Consider the following 17,252-nt stretch of genomic DNA (forward strand, 5'->3'; position numbering starts at 1 on the left):
GCATTTGATGATGGACTAAAACATCTCAAGAAAGAAAAATACCTTGAGTTCTAAATTTAAACTGCAACCAGGCCAGGCGCGGTGGCTCACGCCTGTAATCCCAGCACTTTGGGAGGCTGAGGTGGGTGTATCACAAGGTCAAGAGTTTGAGACCAGCCTGGCCAACCTGGTAAAACCCTGCCCCTACCAAAATTACACACAAAAAATTAGCCGGGCATGGTGGTGGGCGCCTGTAATCGCAGCTACTTAGGAGGCTGAGGCAGGAGAATTGCTTGAACCCAGGAGGCAGAGGTTGCAGTGAGCTGAGACCGCACCACTGCACTCCAGCCTGGGCGACAGAGCAAGACTCCGTCTTGGAAAAAAATAAACTCCAACCAACCAGAAGTCCAGTAAATTAAAACTGAGCACAATTTAAATAATTGTACATTTCCAACTGAAAAATAAAATTACCAAATACTGTTCCAAGAGCTCTTTTATGGACCAGGGGAATCCAGTTTTAAAAAAAAAAAGCAGTAAAATAGTACAAAAGAAAGTGCAGCTGACCCTTGAACAACCCGGGTTTGAACCGTGGGCCCACTTATCACAGGCTTTTTTTTTTTTTTTAAACCCAACCAAAAACAGACCAAAAACACAGTATTTGTGGGATATACAACTTGCACATTTGGAGGGCTGGCTTTTGTATACTCAGGTTCTGCAGGGTCCACTGCTGGAATTTGTGGATTGTGGTTTGGGGGCGGGAGAGTTGTGGGGGGAGTGCGGTTCTGGGAACAATCTCCTCTGCACACACCAAGAGACAACTGTAGTTTTTGTGTATGTATCTCCAAGAACTTTAATAAACACTGTCCAGTAACTTACCAAGGAAGATAGAAGCACAAAGAGAAATGAATGTGTGTGTTAATTTTCAACTTTTAAAAAAGGTACCTAAGTCGATATGCAAATTAGGCATGATTCCTAGCACCAGGCAAGAAGTAGGGTACCTTCTATATGTTGTGCATTCAGATACTTTCCTTTCTCTTAGGAGTTGTCTAAATCATGTCAATGTACTCTTCTAATGAGACACTGTTAACCTTTATTTTAAAAAGTCCCCCCAATAATACTGTGTGCCTTCATTATGAGGTAAAACTAGAACAAAAAGTATGTCATAATTTTTTATTGATGGCATTTATCCCATGGTTTAACATGTTAATTATACTGTAATAAACATGGCTTTAATATTAAACTTTTCCTTATTATCCAAAGTCACCACAGTCCATTTTAGTAAATATAAAAATATATGCTTAATACTTTGTACAATACTGGTTTTTGGTCCAAACAAAACTGGATCAGAAAAGCCAATAAATTCAACTTTAAGAATCCCCAATTTTTTTTTAAAGATTTCCAAATGGATTTAGGCAACTTTGAATAATGGGATTTACATAATAAAATCTGAGACAAGACTAAACAAACAACAAAAAAATCTCTAACAAAATTCAAATTTCAAGTTCACAGATTTATGTTATGCCAAAAAGTACAGAAACAAAATTGTATTTACACAAGTTTCATAATAAAATAATGAAAAAGGCAAGACAGGTGATAGGAGAATGAAAATATAGAAATAGCATATAATTATTAAATGGAGAATGAACTAGATCTAACAAGTCCTTAGCACGGACCATTCTTTAATCAGGCTTCCTCTATCAGAAAAGTTTAGTGCACAGTACACCCAACTCACTCACTTCACACATACACCAGCACAAACTCAGCATAGAAATCATCCGTTTCAACACTCTCTAATCTATACAGAATTCTAATCTATACAGAATTCCTCAGATATAATTACAATTTCAAAGCGTTCCATAAACGCTTATCAGCGCACATAATGGTGTAGACAAAGAGGTTCTATACAAAGCCATTCACCGTGCAGGCTCCATTCCTGGGTACAGCCAGACTATGTCAAATCAGTGAATAATCTGCTGGATCATAAAATATTTTTGCTGAAGAATCAGTCACCAGTCTAGCTATTTTTTTTTTTTTTTTTTTTTTTTGAGGCGGAGTCTCGCTCTGCCGCCCAGGCTGGAGTGCAGTGGCGCGATCTCGGCTCACTGCAAGCTCCGCCTCCCGGGTTCACGCCATTCTCCTGCCTCAGCCTCTCCGAGTAGCTGTGACTACAGGCGCCCGCCACCACGCCCGGCTAATTTTTTGTATTTTTTAGTAGAGACGGGGTTTCACCGTGGTCTCAATCTCCTGACCTCGTGATCCGCCCGCCTCGGCCTCCCAAAGTGCTGGGATTACAAGCGTGAGCCACCGTGCCCAGCCAGCTATTATTTTTTTTAAAAAGGGTGGGTGAGGCAGGGTGGGGCTTCTGTAATGAAAGAGAAAGGAGGAAAATTCCAAAATTAAAGAAGTCCTTAGGCAGATCTGACTTCAGATAACCCCAGCACAAAGTAAAATCCAGTATCTGAAAGCAGGGCACCAGCTATTGTTAAAATTGCGTACAACACCAATGTGACCTTTATTTCCTGCGTCTAACAGCAGTCTTTATCTTGCGACCAGAGACTGAAGTTCCAGAAGAGAACACATTTTTCCCATTTGACCTGTGAAAAATAAAAACTTCATAATGTGACATGATGCTCTGAGCAAAATTTCCAAATGCTAACATTTACCATGAGCAGCAGAAAGGTAAGGGCGGGGTGGAAGGAGTAGACTCACATTGGTATATATATTTTCTGCTATACCTTACACACACACTACTGTTATTTTTTTCTCAAACTGTAATATAATCCTCCAGAATTGTAGTATGGTAAATTTATGTTGGAGAACATATTTGATTTTACCCAAACCATACTGAATCTTGATGACTTTTAAAAACAAAACATATACATGCACGTACCCTTACGAATGTAAATTCTCCATTTCAATAAAAAATTCTCTTACCCCACTGTAAATGCTGCTGGAGACTGGTTAAATGGAAAGCCCCCCGAGCCTGAAGGCTGGGCTGAGGCTGCAGGTGTGCTAGAATTTGCACCAAATGTGAACACTCCTGATGGATTGTTGTTTGTGAAGTTGAAATTTGTAGCGCTGCTGCCAAACTGGAAAACCGAACCTACAATAGTTGAAGCAGAAATACTTCATTAGGGCAAAATGATAGGTTTTTGTTTGTTTGTTTTTTGAGACAGAGTCTTGCTCTGTTGCCCAGGCTGGAGTACAGTGGCACAATCTCGGCTCACTGCAACCCTTGCCTCCTGGGTTCAAGCAATTCCTCTGCCTCAGCTTCCCCAGTAGCTGAGACTATAGGTGCGCGCCACTATGCCCGGCTGATTTTTTGTATTTTAGTAGACGTGGTTTCACCATGTTGGCCAGGATGGTCTCGATCTCCTGACCTCGTGATCTGCCCACCTCGGCCTCCCAAAGTGCTGTGATTACAGGCGTGAGCCACTGCACCCGGCTGCAACATGATAGGTTTTTAAATTAATGACTCTGACCTCTACATATAAAAACATGCGAAGAATTAAAATATTCTCGTCTTTTAATCTAAAGAAAACTATTTTCTCCACTGACATACAGTAGATACTTGACACCTCCAACAAATCACACAACTTACCTATGACCAAGGGGAAAAGGGCAGCCTGGACTTATGGTTAAAGATAGTGAAATCAACAAATACATTTAGCTCTATCTTCTTTGAAAAGTGCATTAAAACACGGGATTTTTACAAAGATAAGTGACAACAGCAACAAAGGTTTAGAAGCTGGAAGGCTGACTAGAGTTGATACTGAACCAGCAACAGGGAAAGAACAGAAGCAATTGCATTTACACCAAACATACCCAAAATGTTTAGGTTCCAGATACCTATGGAAGTGAGGATGTAGTGGGAATTTAAAAAAAAAAAAAAAAAAAAAAGGATGGCAGAGTACGTTTAGAAGCAGATACCCAGAATCAATCCCTCCCAACACCAAGAAGGTAATTATCAATGGGTGCAGTGACTCATGCCTGTAATCCTAGCAGTTTGGGAGGCCAAAGCAGGTGGACTGCTTGAGCCCAGGAGTTTGAGACCAACCTAGGCAACATGACAAGACCCCATCTCTATTAAAAATTAGCCAGGCATAGTGGCGTGCACCTATAATCCCAGCTACTCAGGAGGCTGAGGTGGGAAGATCTCTTGAGCCTAGGAGGTCGAGGATGCAGTGTGCCCTGACTCTGCCACTGCCCTCCGGCCTGGGAAACAGAGTGAGACCCTATCTCAGAAGGAAAAGAATATAATTTTGAAAACAGGAATTAAGTGTAGGTCAATATTCAGTAAATACTGAGCGCTCCAGCCATCTTCCCAGTCTTAGCTCCCAGAACACTGGCAAATGGAAGCTCTCTGACACCCTCCAAGCAGGAGACTGGATGCATCTTCTCTGGGGAATCTGACAGACTAAGTGGAAAGAATGAAGGATACTAACATCCAAACTTTCCCAAGAAAAATAAAGCTAGATAAACCAGATAAATCTACAATGAAATTCGAGATCTGTAAGCCCTAACAATGTAGAAAGGATTTAAGTGGTATTTATGTGTCCTATACTCATAAAAACTACAGGTAGCCAAGGAGTACCAGGCATTTGAGAACAGTATTTAATAAGAAACACTGAGACAAAAATAATAAAAGCAATTTTGGGAAAACTGACTCAGCAAAGAAACAATTTTTTTTTTTTTTTTTTTGAGACAGAGTCTTTCTCTGTTCCCCAGGCTGGAGTGCAGTGGCATGATCTCGGCTCACCGCAACCTCCACCTCCTGGGTTCACACCATTCTCCTGCCTCAGCCTCCCGAGCAGCTGGGACTACAGGCACCCGCCAACATGCCCAGCTAATTTTGTATTTTTAGTAGAGACGGGGTTTCACCGCGTTAGCCAGGATGGTCTCGATCTCCTGACCTCGTGATCCACCCGCCTCGGCCTCCCAAAGTGCTGGGATTACAGGCTTGAGCCACCGTGCCCAGCCTAGAAACAAAATTTTAAGGAGAAAAATCTGAACTCCATACCTTTAATGAATACTTCATCCACTGGGGCGTTGGGTGGGGTGGCAGTGGGGGGGGACCCGGAGGGGCATAAAAAGGAAACATCCAGAAAATAAAAAAGAATACTTAGAAATTAAAGAAATAGTGGAAGTTAAAATCTCTTTTTTTTTAAGATGGAGTCTGGCTCTGTTGCCCAGGCTGGAGTGCAGTGGCACGATCTTGGCTCACTGCAAGCTCCACCTCCCAGGTTCACGCCATTCTCCTGCCTCAGGCCTCCCGAGTAGCTGGGACTACAGGCACCCACCAACACGCCCGGCTAATTTTTTGTATTTTTAGTAGAGACAGGGTTTCACCGTGTTAGCCAGGATGGTCTCAATTTCCTGACCTCGTGATCCGCCCACCTTGGCCTTCCAAAGTGCTGGGATTACAGGCGTGAGCCACCGCGCCCAGCGGAAGTTAAAATCTCAACAGAAGGGTAATGAAAGATAAATCTGAGAAAGTATGACATGAAGACAAAAGGTAATAAGGAAAGGAAGGATTAGGGGGCAAAATCTTCAAATCAATAATTCAGGAAAATTCCCCAAAATGGAAGTTCACAAAAGAGCATGCTGCACTCCCTACACAAACGATAAAAACGAACCCACATCAAGACACGTCCCGATGTATCAGAACAATGGAGGCAAAAGAGGAGAGTCTAACAATTCCAGAAAGAAGAAACAGGCCAAAGAGCAAAGATCAAGACTTCAGGCAACTCTGGAAGCCAGAAAAGTCTACAATGGAGAAATGCTTTCAAAACTATAAAAATGATTTCCAATCTACATCTATATTCAATCTAAATCTTACCAAACATGGGGAGAGAATGAAGATCCTTGCAGAGATGTATGGCCTCAACATTTTCCATCCCTGAACCCTCAAGAATCACTGGAAGAGTGCTGTATCAGAAAAAAGGGGAGTAACAGGAAAGATATGACACCCAGGAAACAGGGGTTCCTATACGAAGCTAAAAGAAATCTCCAAAAGAATGGTAAAAAGAGGTTTCCCAAGAGCACAGTTAAACAGCAAGCCAAGAAAGCCTGGTAGGAGGAACAGGTTAAAAGACCCTGTGAGAAAAGTTCTTTCAGTGCTTACTTCAGCAGCACATACCCAAAACTTGAACAAAGAACATTAGCATGGCCCCCTGCACAAGGATGACACCCAAATTCGTGAAGTGTTCTGTATTTTTAAACTAAAAACTACTGATAAATTAAAGAGAACACAAACAAATGTAAAAACATCCTATATTCATGGATCAGAAGAACTATTATTGTTAAAATGGCCATACTACTCAAAGCAATCTGTGGATTCAATGCAATCCCTACCAAAAATACCAATGACTTTCTCCATAGAAATAGAAACATATCTGGCCAGGTGCTGTGGCTCACACCTATAATCCTAGCACTTTGGGAGACCGAGGTGGGCAGATCACCTGAGGTCAGGAGCTCGAGACCAGCCTGGCCAACATGGCAAAACCCCATCTCTACTAAAAATACAAAAATTAGCCAGGCGTGGTGGCGCGTGCCTGTGATCCCAGCTACCCAGGAAACTGAGGCAGGAGAATCGCTGGAACCTGGGAGGCAGAGGCTGCAGTGAGCCGAGATTGTGCCATTATACTCCAGCCTGGGCAACAGAGCAAGACACCATCAAAAAAAAAAAAAAAAAAAAAGGGAGGGAGGGAAAGAGGGAGGAACAAATCCTAAAATTCATATGGAACCACAAGAGTCCAAATAGCTAAAGCAATCCTGAGCAAAAAGAAAAAAGCTGAGGTATCATACTATCTGCCTTCAAAATATACTACACAAAGCTATACTTACCATATATAGCTATATGAGTCTGGTATAAAAAGACACATAGACCAATGGAATAGAATAGAGAATTCAGAAACAAATCCACGTTATTTACAGCCAACTGATTTTTGACAAAGTTGACAAGAACACGCATTGAGAAAAGGATACTCTCTTTAGGAAATGGTGCTTGGAAAACTGGAGATCCATATGCAGAATGAAACTAGACCCCTACTTCTCACCCTATACAAAACTCAACTCAAAATGGATTAGACTTAAGTGTAAGACACGAGACTACAAAACCCCTAGAAGAAAACATAGGGAGAAATGCTCCAGGACACTGGTCTAAGCTAAGCTTGTCCAACCGAGAGGCCACATGTACCCCAGGATGGCTTTGAATGCCGCCCAACACAAATTCATAAACTTTCTTAAAACATGGAGATTTTTTTTTTTTTAGCAATTTTCTTTTTTAGTTCATCAGCTATTGTTAGTGTTAATGTATCTTATGTTTGGCTGAAGACAATAATTCTTCCAAAGTGGCCCCTGAAAGCCAAAAGATTGGACCCCCCCTGGCCTAGGCAAAGATTTTATGGCTAAGACATCAAAAGCACAGGCAACAAAAACAAAAATAGACAAGAGGGACTGTATTAAACTGAAAAGCTTCTGCATAGCAAAAGAAGCAATCAAGAGTGAAAAATTTGTTCAAAGGGAAAAAATGTTTGCTAACTATTCATCCAACAGGGGACTAATATCCAGAATACACAAGGAGCTCAAAGAACTCAACAGCAAAACAAAAACAACCCAAATAATCCCACTGAAAAGCGGGCAAAGGATCTGAATAGACATTTCCTAAAACACAACACACAAATGGCCAACAGACCTGAAAAAATGCTCAACATCACTATCACAAGGGAAATGCAAATCAAAACCACAATGAGGTAGCATTTCACCTGTCAGAATGGCTATTAGCAAAAGGACAAAAATTAACAATTGCTGGCAAGGAAATGGAAACTTATACACTGTTTGAGTGAATGTAAATTAGTATAACCATTATGGAAAACAGTAAGGAAGTTTCTCAAAAACTCTAAAAATAGAATCACCTTGTGATCCAGCAATCCCACTCCTGGCTATTTATCCAAAGGAAAGGAAATCAGTATATCAAAGAGATACCTGTAACTGATGTTTAGTGCAGCACTATTCACAATAGCCAAGATATGGAATCAATCTAAGTGTCCATCAACAGATGAATGGATACAGAAAATGTGGTTTAATATACAATAAAATACTATTTGGTCATTAAAAGAAAATAACATCTTGTCATTTACTATAACATCTATGGCACTGAAGGACATTATGTTAGGTGAAATAAGCCAGGCACAAAGACACATATTCAATGTTCTCACTCACGTGTAGGAGCTAAAAAACAAGTTGATCTTATAAAGGTAGAGAACAGATGATGGTTCAGAGGCTTGGTTGGGGTGGTGGTAGGAAGGGAAGGTGGTTAACGAATACAAACATATAGCTAGATAGAAGGAATAAATTCTAGTATTTGAGAGCACAGGAAACAATAATTTATTACATATTTCAAAATAGCTAGATGTGAAATGTTCCCAACACAAAGAAATGATGAATGTTCAAGGTGATGGATATCCTAAATGCCCTAATTTGATTATTACACATTGTATGTATGTAACAAAATAACACATCAGTTTTTAAAAATGAAAAACTTTAAAAGATGGTTTTCATTTTTATCAAAAATGCTTTTGGATTATTACTAATAACTGTATGTCTATGTATGACAAAAATTAATGTTTTGTGTTTTCTGCGGGAATGACCTTCACTAGACTTTGTAGTATGGCTTTTCTTTTGTTTTGTTTTGTGTTTTTTTGGATATTTATGCTGCTACCCAGAGCCGAGAGTTTTCTAACATATTGGCTGGGCACAGTAGCTCACGCCTCTAATCCTAGCACTTTAGGAGGCCGAGGTGTGTGGACTGCTTGAGCTCGGGAGTTCGAGACCAGCCTGGATAACATGGCAAAACCCTGTCTCTACAAACCACGCGCCCCTCCAAAAATAAACAGATGGGTGTAGTGGTGGTATCTGCCTGTAGTCCCAGCTTCTTGGCAGGCTCAGGCAGGAGGATGGCTTGAGCCCAGCAGGTTGAGGCAGTAGTGAGCCGAGATTCCACCACTGTACTCCAGTTTGTGTGTCAAGGTGAGACCCTGTCTCAAAAAACTTAAAAAAGGATTTTCTAATATCTTTACTATCCAGGTCTACCATGTTATAGAACTGAGAACCTCAACCCTAAAATGCTATCTTTCCCCAAGTTTCAACAACAGTGTGACTCTAATTTTTAGGGCCTCTGTAGTCTTTTCTCAATTCATTAACTGGAAGAAAGATCTCCTAAAATTGACTTTTTCTTTGTATTTAGTTTATAAAATTGATTGCTCTTTAAATAAAAAAAAAATTAACAAAGAGAGGAAGTCAATAATGTCAGAGAAACAAAATTTTGTTTAGGATAGCAAGTTATAGTATACCATATGGCTCAGGAATAATCAGCATTTCCATAATCAGAATCCTGATCTAACCTTACAGTGTCTCTGTATTAAGAAGATAGAGTAAAGGCTGGGCGCGGCAGCTAACGCCTGTAATCCCAGCACTGTGGGAGGCTGAGGTGGGCGGATCATGAGGTCAGGAGATCAAGACCACCCTGGCTAACACAGTGAAACCCCGTCTCTACTAAAAATACAAAAAATCAGCCAGGTGTGACGGCACGTGCCTGTAGTCCCAGCTACTTAGGAGGCTGAGGCAAAAGAATCACTTGAACCCCGGAAGCAGAGGTTGCAGTGAGCCGAGATCAAGCCACTGCAGTCCAGCCTGGGCAACACAGTGAGATTCCGTCTCAAAAAAAAAAAAAAAAAGACAGAGGAAAATGTTACCTGTGTGAAAGAAATCGAAACTTTCCAATTTCATACTAGAGGAAAAAAATCCTAATCAAAATGGCTAATGTATATCAGAAAACAGGAGAAATTTTGGTATGTACATTAACTGACAAAGTACCAATATCCAGAATACATAAAGAACTTCTACAAACCTATACGCAAAAGCCAAACTGAAAAATGGCCAAAAAAAAAACCTTTTAAAACAATTCACACACATGAGAAATCAAATAGAAAGAACTCATACAATGGTGGTAGGATGTGAATTGGCAGAATCCATCAGGAAAAATTTGTATTATCTTCTAGTATAAGATATACAAACCTTTTAATTCAGCAATCCCATGCCACTGTATATACTCTAGAAAAACATACATATGTGCACCAAGGTACATATACAAGAATGTACAGAGTAGCATTTCCTAGTAGTTAAAAACAACTAAAACATACGTCAACAGTAAATAAACTGCAGTATATTCATACAATGATTTACTCTATGGCAATGACAATAAACAAACTATATGCAAAACATGGATGACCCTTACAAGCCTTAGAGCGAAAGAATCACGAATCAAAAGATTGCATACAGTAATATTCCATTTATATAAAAGGCAAAACTACATTTTCTAGGGATGCATATATTAGCCAATAAATGCAGTAATAAAACCCAAAGAACAGTGATTACCATAAAAGACAAGGCGGTGGTCATCATTAGAGTGGAGAAAGAGGAATGTTTTCAAAAAGAGATACATGAGCGGCTCCCAGGTGGTTGTTATACAGCATTTGCTTCAGTATTACACTGTTCACTTATATTTTACACCCCTTCCTACATAACATTATATTTCACAATTAGAAAAAAATCAACAACAATTTTAAGAAAATATAGGATTATAATACAATTTGATTAGTCATATTTAAATATGCAGGTCAAATGGAAAGGTTGGTATCATCAGTAAATAGAAAGTATCATGAGACAACTTAGCGGGACTGCCCCAGGAGAGAGCACTGGACCTTGGGGTAACTTCCTGACGCAAATCCAATCATAAATAGGATCAGAAAATGCACTTCAAAGCTAGCCTTGGGAGCCCAAAAATTCAGAGTTGAGAAGAAATGAGACTGAATGAATCCCATACTTAAGTCAGAGTAAAAATTAACACTTTAAAATATGTTACTACCTTAAAAAAGTTATAAGTCTGTGAAACCTGGGAATGTTGTTTATATACAAATCCAACCATATTACCTCTCTATTCTGCCAAGTACAAGAGATAATTTTAAAATTAGACATATGAATGGTTTCCAAGCTCAAAGGAAAATATTTTAAGACACACAAAACCCATACAGATACTAACAGCATCACAGCACACTTACTGGAATTAGGAGTTGTTCCAGAGCCAAATGCAGACTGACTGGGTTGCTGTCCAAACACAGGGGGCTGGCTACTGCTTGACACTGCCCCAAAAGTAGGTGGTGCAGGCTGAGAACCAGTGGGAAACAATGCTGTGGAAGATGATATAGATCCAAAGCCTGGGGGATTGGGCTGGCTGGCACCTTGACTTTGTCCAAATGTTGGGGTCTGGTTAGCACCAAATGCTGGACTGGCAGATGGTGCTGAGGGTCCAGTTCCAAATACAAAGGAGGATCCTGGAGGCCCAAAGAAACACTTAAGTCACCATGGTGGCTAATGTCAGATTATCCTCAAGAAATTTCTGTAAACCCACAAGCAAATGTCAAGCTTCTTTTCAGACTCTTACCTTGCTAACCAAATTCCATCAAGACAAGTTTTAAATAATGACGGAGAATACAACTCTACCATTATTTAGTGAAACATACTAAATTCATATAAACAAAAACTGCAATTAACAACTACTCCACACCTTTGCAGCCAACAATTTTTGGTAAAGGAACATATCTCAGAATAATCTCCCACTAGAAATTTAATGTGTGCAGAAATTGCCTCATGATGTGCATATATACATTGCATAATAAAGACTGATGTTTAATAAAACAACTTCCAGTGTCTGGCTACTGACAACCTAACATTTTAAAAACAAAGCTTGGGGCCAGGCACAGTGGCTCACACCTGTAATCCCAGCACTTTGAAAGGCCGAGGTGGGCAGATCATGAGGTCAGGAGTTCGAGGCTGGCCAACATGGTAAAACCCCATCTCTACTAAAAATACAAAAATTAGCTGGGTGTGGTGGCGGGCACATGTAATCCCAGCTACTCGGGAGGCTGAGGCAGGAGAATTGCTTGAACTCGGGAGAGGGAGGTTGCAGTGAGCTGAGATTGCACCACTGCACTCCAGCCTGGGTGACAGAGCAAGACTCCGTCTCGAAAGAAAACAAAAACAAAAACAAAAAACAAAGCTTGGAAAAATTAAGTATTACACTCCTACCACAATTAGAAAAATTGCTCCCAAGAGGTAAATATGTTAAAGTTGAACACAGAGTGTACATTATTCCACACAGTGAATAATTAAGACAACCCTGGTATAGATGACCAAAAGGTATTCCCACCATTTTGTGATAACCTGCTATATGTTATTTGCTAAGAATTGACACACTAATAAGTAAAGCCCATCCAATTACAATGCAATTTTTTCTTTTGTAAATGTACCTGCAGAGCTAGACGTGGTTGTGGCTCCAAAGCCGAAACCAGAGGTGGTAGTATTATTACTGCTGGCTCCTGGACCAAAGACAAATGGGGTGACAGCTGTACCTGTGCTGGATGTGGTTGCTAGTTTGCTATCTTGAGAAAACAACAAAGACTGAGAGGTGCTGGATTCAGCAGTGTTACCAAAGGCAGAGCTGCTCACAGGATTGCTGGACTGTCCAAACACAAAGGTAGCCACAGGTGGATTGGAGGAAGAGGTGGAACTACCAAATATGCCACCACCAGCAGAAGTGGCCGGTGCACTTGAACTAGAGGAACTGTTGTTCAAGAAACTAAAAGCTGGCTTTACTGCACCTTGATCTGTAAAACAGAAATTAAGCAACAAACATAAATCCTTAAGAATAGTCTCAGAAAGTACTTTTTCCTACCCTACAATTGCTAGAATTTTCCTACCCTAGAATTCGCTAGAAAATAGATTAAATTTTTTATATAGATTACTTCATCAAATGGACATCTGTTTATATTAGATTTTGACAAAGTCAAATACATTCGTCTTCTTTTATAGCTTATGGATTTTATGCCTTTCATAGGAAGGCCTTTGGCATTCAGGTTAATACAAAATACCCCTCGAATCCAAACCTAACTGGATACTGTAGTTCAACAGCAAGCTTAGATAGTGGAAGACAGCTGTACTTTTATATGTTTTATTTTGCAATTTATATTACAGTATGTGGCAAAATCATAACTTCAATTTATCTAAATGGATAGCCAAGTTTCTCCACAGCATCAACTAGTACAGCCTTTGTGCACTAATTTGCAATGCTGTCTTTATGACACACTACATTTCCTAAAATGCATATACTTGTTTCCTCTACTGTTATCACTAGACTGTTTTAATTATTATAACTTTATACCATGGACTGATATTAGTAGGACAAAGCTGCCTGTGTGCCTGCCCTTCTTCCCAAAATTTGTGTGGTTTCCTTTCCATGTGAATTTTAGAGTAAGTTTAGCTTGTCAAGCTCTACAAAAATTCCCCTAAGAACTAAAATTATGGGAGGAGGAAGGGAATACCTTCACCCAGCAACAAGTATGCCTTTTGTATGCCTTTTGTGTTCTTTTAGTTATGTGGCATGTTACAAGTTCTGCTGCTTTTATAAAATACAAGTTAGAAATGTTAGAAAAAAACAAATGAGATATGCTGATTTGAAGAAAAACTTTTGATTTTTATATGGTGATTCTGAATCCAGCCACCTTATTGAAGATTTTTTTCTAAACTATTCCAATAATCTCTCAGTTCCAATACTGCACAGTATCCAGGGCTGGTCACAGTATGCTATGGGCATTAGTATGACTTATAGAAAATGGAACATGTTGGCTCACTTTCAAGCTGGCTAATCGAAGAATGGTTAAGAGTGTCTACCATAGCCTGGTGTTTTCATCATCAAATCTGATTAGACCCTATCATGTTTTTGTTGCTTTCCAAATAATATGTAATTTTAGTTTTGATTTTGTCTTTATATTTCTAAGTAAATATATGACAGACAGAAAACTGCTCATAGCTATTTGTTGAATTCCATACTTTTTAAAGGTTAATTTTGAGTGTTTCCAATTTATTATTCAAAAGTATTCATGGATATTCAACTTTTGCATTTTTTGCACATCTAAAAACATCTGTATCTTGCCTTTGTGTTTGTGTTTTTTTGTTGTTGTTGGGTTTTCTTGAGACAAGAGCCTCGTTCTGTTGCCCAAGCTGGAGCGCACTGGCCAATCTCTGCTCACTGCCATCTCCACCTCCGAGGTTCAAGAGATTCTCGTGCTTCAGCCTCCCGACTAGTTGGGATTATAGGTGTGAGCTATGGCACCCGGACTGTCTTTATATTTAAACATATTTGGCTAGTAATAGAATTCGAGGTTCAAGAACATTTTCACTTTAAGGGCAATGTTCTGTTTTTAGCATGTGATGCTGCAAATTAGAAGATGATGCTAATCTGATACCTGCCTATCTGTGGCAAATAGCTTTTCTCTCTGAAAGCATTTGGGGTTTTAGCTTTGGTGTCCTAAATTTCAGTGATCTTTGCCAATAGGTAATTTCCATTTTTAAGATCAATGTCTTTCTTTAGATCTAGAAAATTTTCTTCTGTCACTTCTTTGATATTCTCCCAAAACTTATCTTCTAGGCCACTCCTATCCCAAAGGAACTTGTGGATCTAACTTAGATCACTCTTTGTACTTGTGCACTAAGTTTGGGGAAATTCTAGTTCACTAATCTGATTTCGGCTATGTTCTTCCTGCTATTCAGCCCACAGAATGACTTTAATATGATCCACCAACAACCAGGCTTTTAACCTTTAAGGTGCTATGTCATTTTATTCGCCAGGACTTTAGCTTTCAAAATCTCTTGTTTTCTCAGGATTAATTATATTTGTTGTCTATGTTTCTTAATGTTTGATGAGGACTGGTTATCTGTAACTATTTGTAAATAAAGGCCTTCCCATAGATTATGGTAGAAAATACTTCATAAGCTAAGAATCTTTATCTTCCAGGTAGTAGATACCAATTCTGATTATAAAAGCCCAAATAGAAGAGAAAGACACACATAAATATATACTATATTGAGCTTTGCATTACTGCTGTATTTCTCAAAATTAGATCCACAGATGACTTCATCAGAATCATGAGGGTTTTAAAGAGCGGTTCAAACTGAAAATCCTAGGTTCCTTCCCAAAGAGTTCTGTATTTCTCAACTATGTTCAGTGTAAACCATTACTTGACTTGCTGCATCTGTCAAGGCAACTTGTAAAAACGACAACTTGTAAAAATAAATAAATAAATAAATAAATAGTAATAATAATAAAAAGTTAATACTTACCAGCTGTAGTACTAGTTTGAGCTCCAAAGGCAAAAGTGGCTTTTGCTGGCTGTTCAGATTCCTTCTCAGATGGTTTTGTCATACTAAAACTAAATGTGGACTTTGAAGAGTTCTCATCTTTGGTTTGCTCTGAATTCCCAAAGGAAAACACTGGTTGACACTTTGGCTCTTCATTGTCAGCTTTCTTCCCAAAAACTAGGGAAGTAGAAGTGACAGGCTCTTGCTGTTTCTCTTCTGTCCTTCCCAAAACAAACACTGAGGCAGATGGCAGAGAGGCAGGCTCCATGTTGCCAAAAGAGAATCCTCCTTTGGTGGCAGGCATTTCTTCTTTTTTAGCTTCTGATGTCTTACATGTGAAAGGAGCCACTGAAGCACTCTTGGTTTCTATGGTTCCAAAGTTGAAGCTGCTCTTGTTCTCAGAGGTCACTACGGTGTTAGCAGGAGCAGGGGTGGAGTTAATAACACCTGTACCAAAGCTAAAACCTGCAGAGGAAGATTTGGGCAGTTCCTCTTTCTTTTCTTCCTGTCCAAGATTAGATACCCCAAATTGAAATGGAGTTAAAGAAACTGGGTTGCTTAAACCAGAAGAAAGTCCAAACTTAAAATTATCATTCTTACTATCTTTTTTAACTTCTTCGAGCTTAGATTCCGATGAAACTCCAAATTTAAAATCTCCTATTGGTTTAGAAAATTTAAAGCCTTCACTCATGGGGTTTATAGACCCAGAATCAGATGACACACCTATTTTGAATCCTCCCTGATCTCCAAATTTAAAATTTCCAGTGCTTGTTAAAGTCTGAGAAGGCCCAGAAGGGGATGATGGGACACCAAATTTGAAGGATGAGGAGGCTGCTGAGTTTGAAGATGAGGAAGATGTGTCAAAGCCTACAAAAATATAAAAGACACCACATAGACAATCAATGTACTGATCCTCTCAAACAAAACGTAAACACCGTGAAAGCCAAAGAAACATAGGAATAACTTTGAAAGGGCCTACTTTGAAGAATATTACCAGCAGCTGTAAACATAATCCAAGGTGACCAATATTTAGTCGGTATGAGAATTATATCTCAATCCTCACAACTATCCTGACATGCCACTTTTCATTTATCAGACTGGCTGAGATAAAGTTTGATAAAGTTTGTACTGGCGATGAGACTGGAAGTAACAGACTACACATTGCAGGTGGGTGTATAAATGAGCACAAAACTCATAGAGCGCAATCTGTCAATAGTTACCGAAAATTACAAATGCATATACCCTTTGACCTTGCAATTCTATAGCTGGAGTTTGTTTTAAAGATAAACTCACAGACATGCAAAATGCCATATGCAATCCAGGCAGCTATAAACGAAGAAGGAAGAACAAAGATGTGTCCAAGATAATCCCTGATAAAATCAAAGGGGCAGAAAGGGAGTGTGGTATACAGACTTTTCTAACAAGGTAAAAGGAAGTAAGAATATATAGGAGTATGTATGTTTGCCTTGGATGGGCATAAAGAAACTGAAAGATTTACAAGAAACTAACCACAGTTACATTTGGAAGTGGGAGGGAGGGTGGAAAATGAGACAATGCAGAGAAGAGATTGAACCTTGTCACAATTTCTTGATTTTTAAATCTTGTGAATAAATGTGTTATTCACTCAAGCATTAAAAAAAAAAAGGCAACAGAAAAACAGAAGAATTACATAGTTGAAGCAATGTTGATGAAGTTAAACATCAGACTGGACGTGGTAGCTCACGCTTGTAATCCCAGCACTTTGGGAGGCCAAGGCGGGCAGATCACCTGAGGTCAGGAGTTCAAGACCAGCCTGGCCAACATGGCAAAACCCCATCTCTACTAAAAATACAAAATAAATCAGCCAGGCATGGTGGTGTGTGCCTGTAGTCCCAGGTGCTTGAGAGGCTGAGGCAGGAGAATTGCTTGAGCCCGGGAGGTAGAAGTTGCAGTGAGCCAAGATTGCACCACAGCACTCCAGCCCGGGCAAAAGTGAGACTCCACTTCAAAATAAATAAAGAAAAGAAAACAGGCTGGGC

General features: G+C 39.6%; 1 protein-coding gene and 1 non-coding gene across 5 annotated transcripts in view; one reads left to right on the forward strand and one right to left on the reverse strand.

Annotated features, from left to right (window-relative positions):
- Positions 1-1,135: 1,135 nt before the first annotated feature.
- Positions 1,136-17,252, reverse strand: part of NUP153 (nucleoporin 153) — a 95,611-nt gene continuing 79,494 nt past the window's right edge. For all 4 annotated transcript variants that reach the window (XM_032141717.2, XM_032141718.2, XM_032141716.2 and 1 more), the window contains 5 exons: positions 15,217-16,101; positions 12,348-12,704; positions 11,100-11,372; positions 2,914-3,082; positions 1,136-2,573 (listed from right to left, as the gene is read on the reverse strand). In XM_032141717.2, the coding sequence (XP_031997608.1) occupies positions 2,492-2,573; positions 2,914-3,082; positions 11,100-11,372; positions 12,348-12,704; positions 15,217-16,101 (1,766 nt within the window). In that variant the 3' untranslated portion in view covers positions 1,136-2,491. The remainder of the gene's footprint in view (positions 2,574-2,913; positions 3,083-11,099; positions 11,373-12,347; positions 12,705-15,216; positions 16,102-17,252) is intronic.
- Positions 6,096-6,197, forward strand: LOC116460588 (U6 spliceosomal RNA). The gene has a single exon (XR_004245874.1). It is a non-coding gene; the product is annotated as a U6 spliceosomal RNA (small nuclear RNA).

The sequence above is a fragment of the Hylobates moloch genome, unplaced genomic scaffold, assembly GCF_009828535.3.
Source record: "Hylobates moloch isolate HMO894 unplaced genomic scaffold, HMol_V3 SCAFFOLD_20, whole genome shotgun sequence".
In the NCBI taxonomy this organism is placed as follows: domain Eukaryota; kingdom Metazoa; phylum Chordata; class Mammalia; order Primates; family Hylobatidae; genus Hylobates; species Hylobates moloch.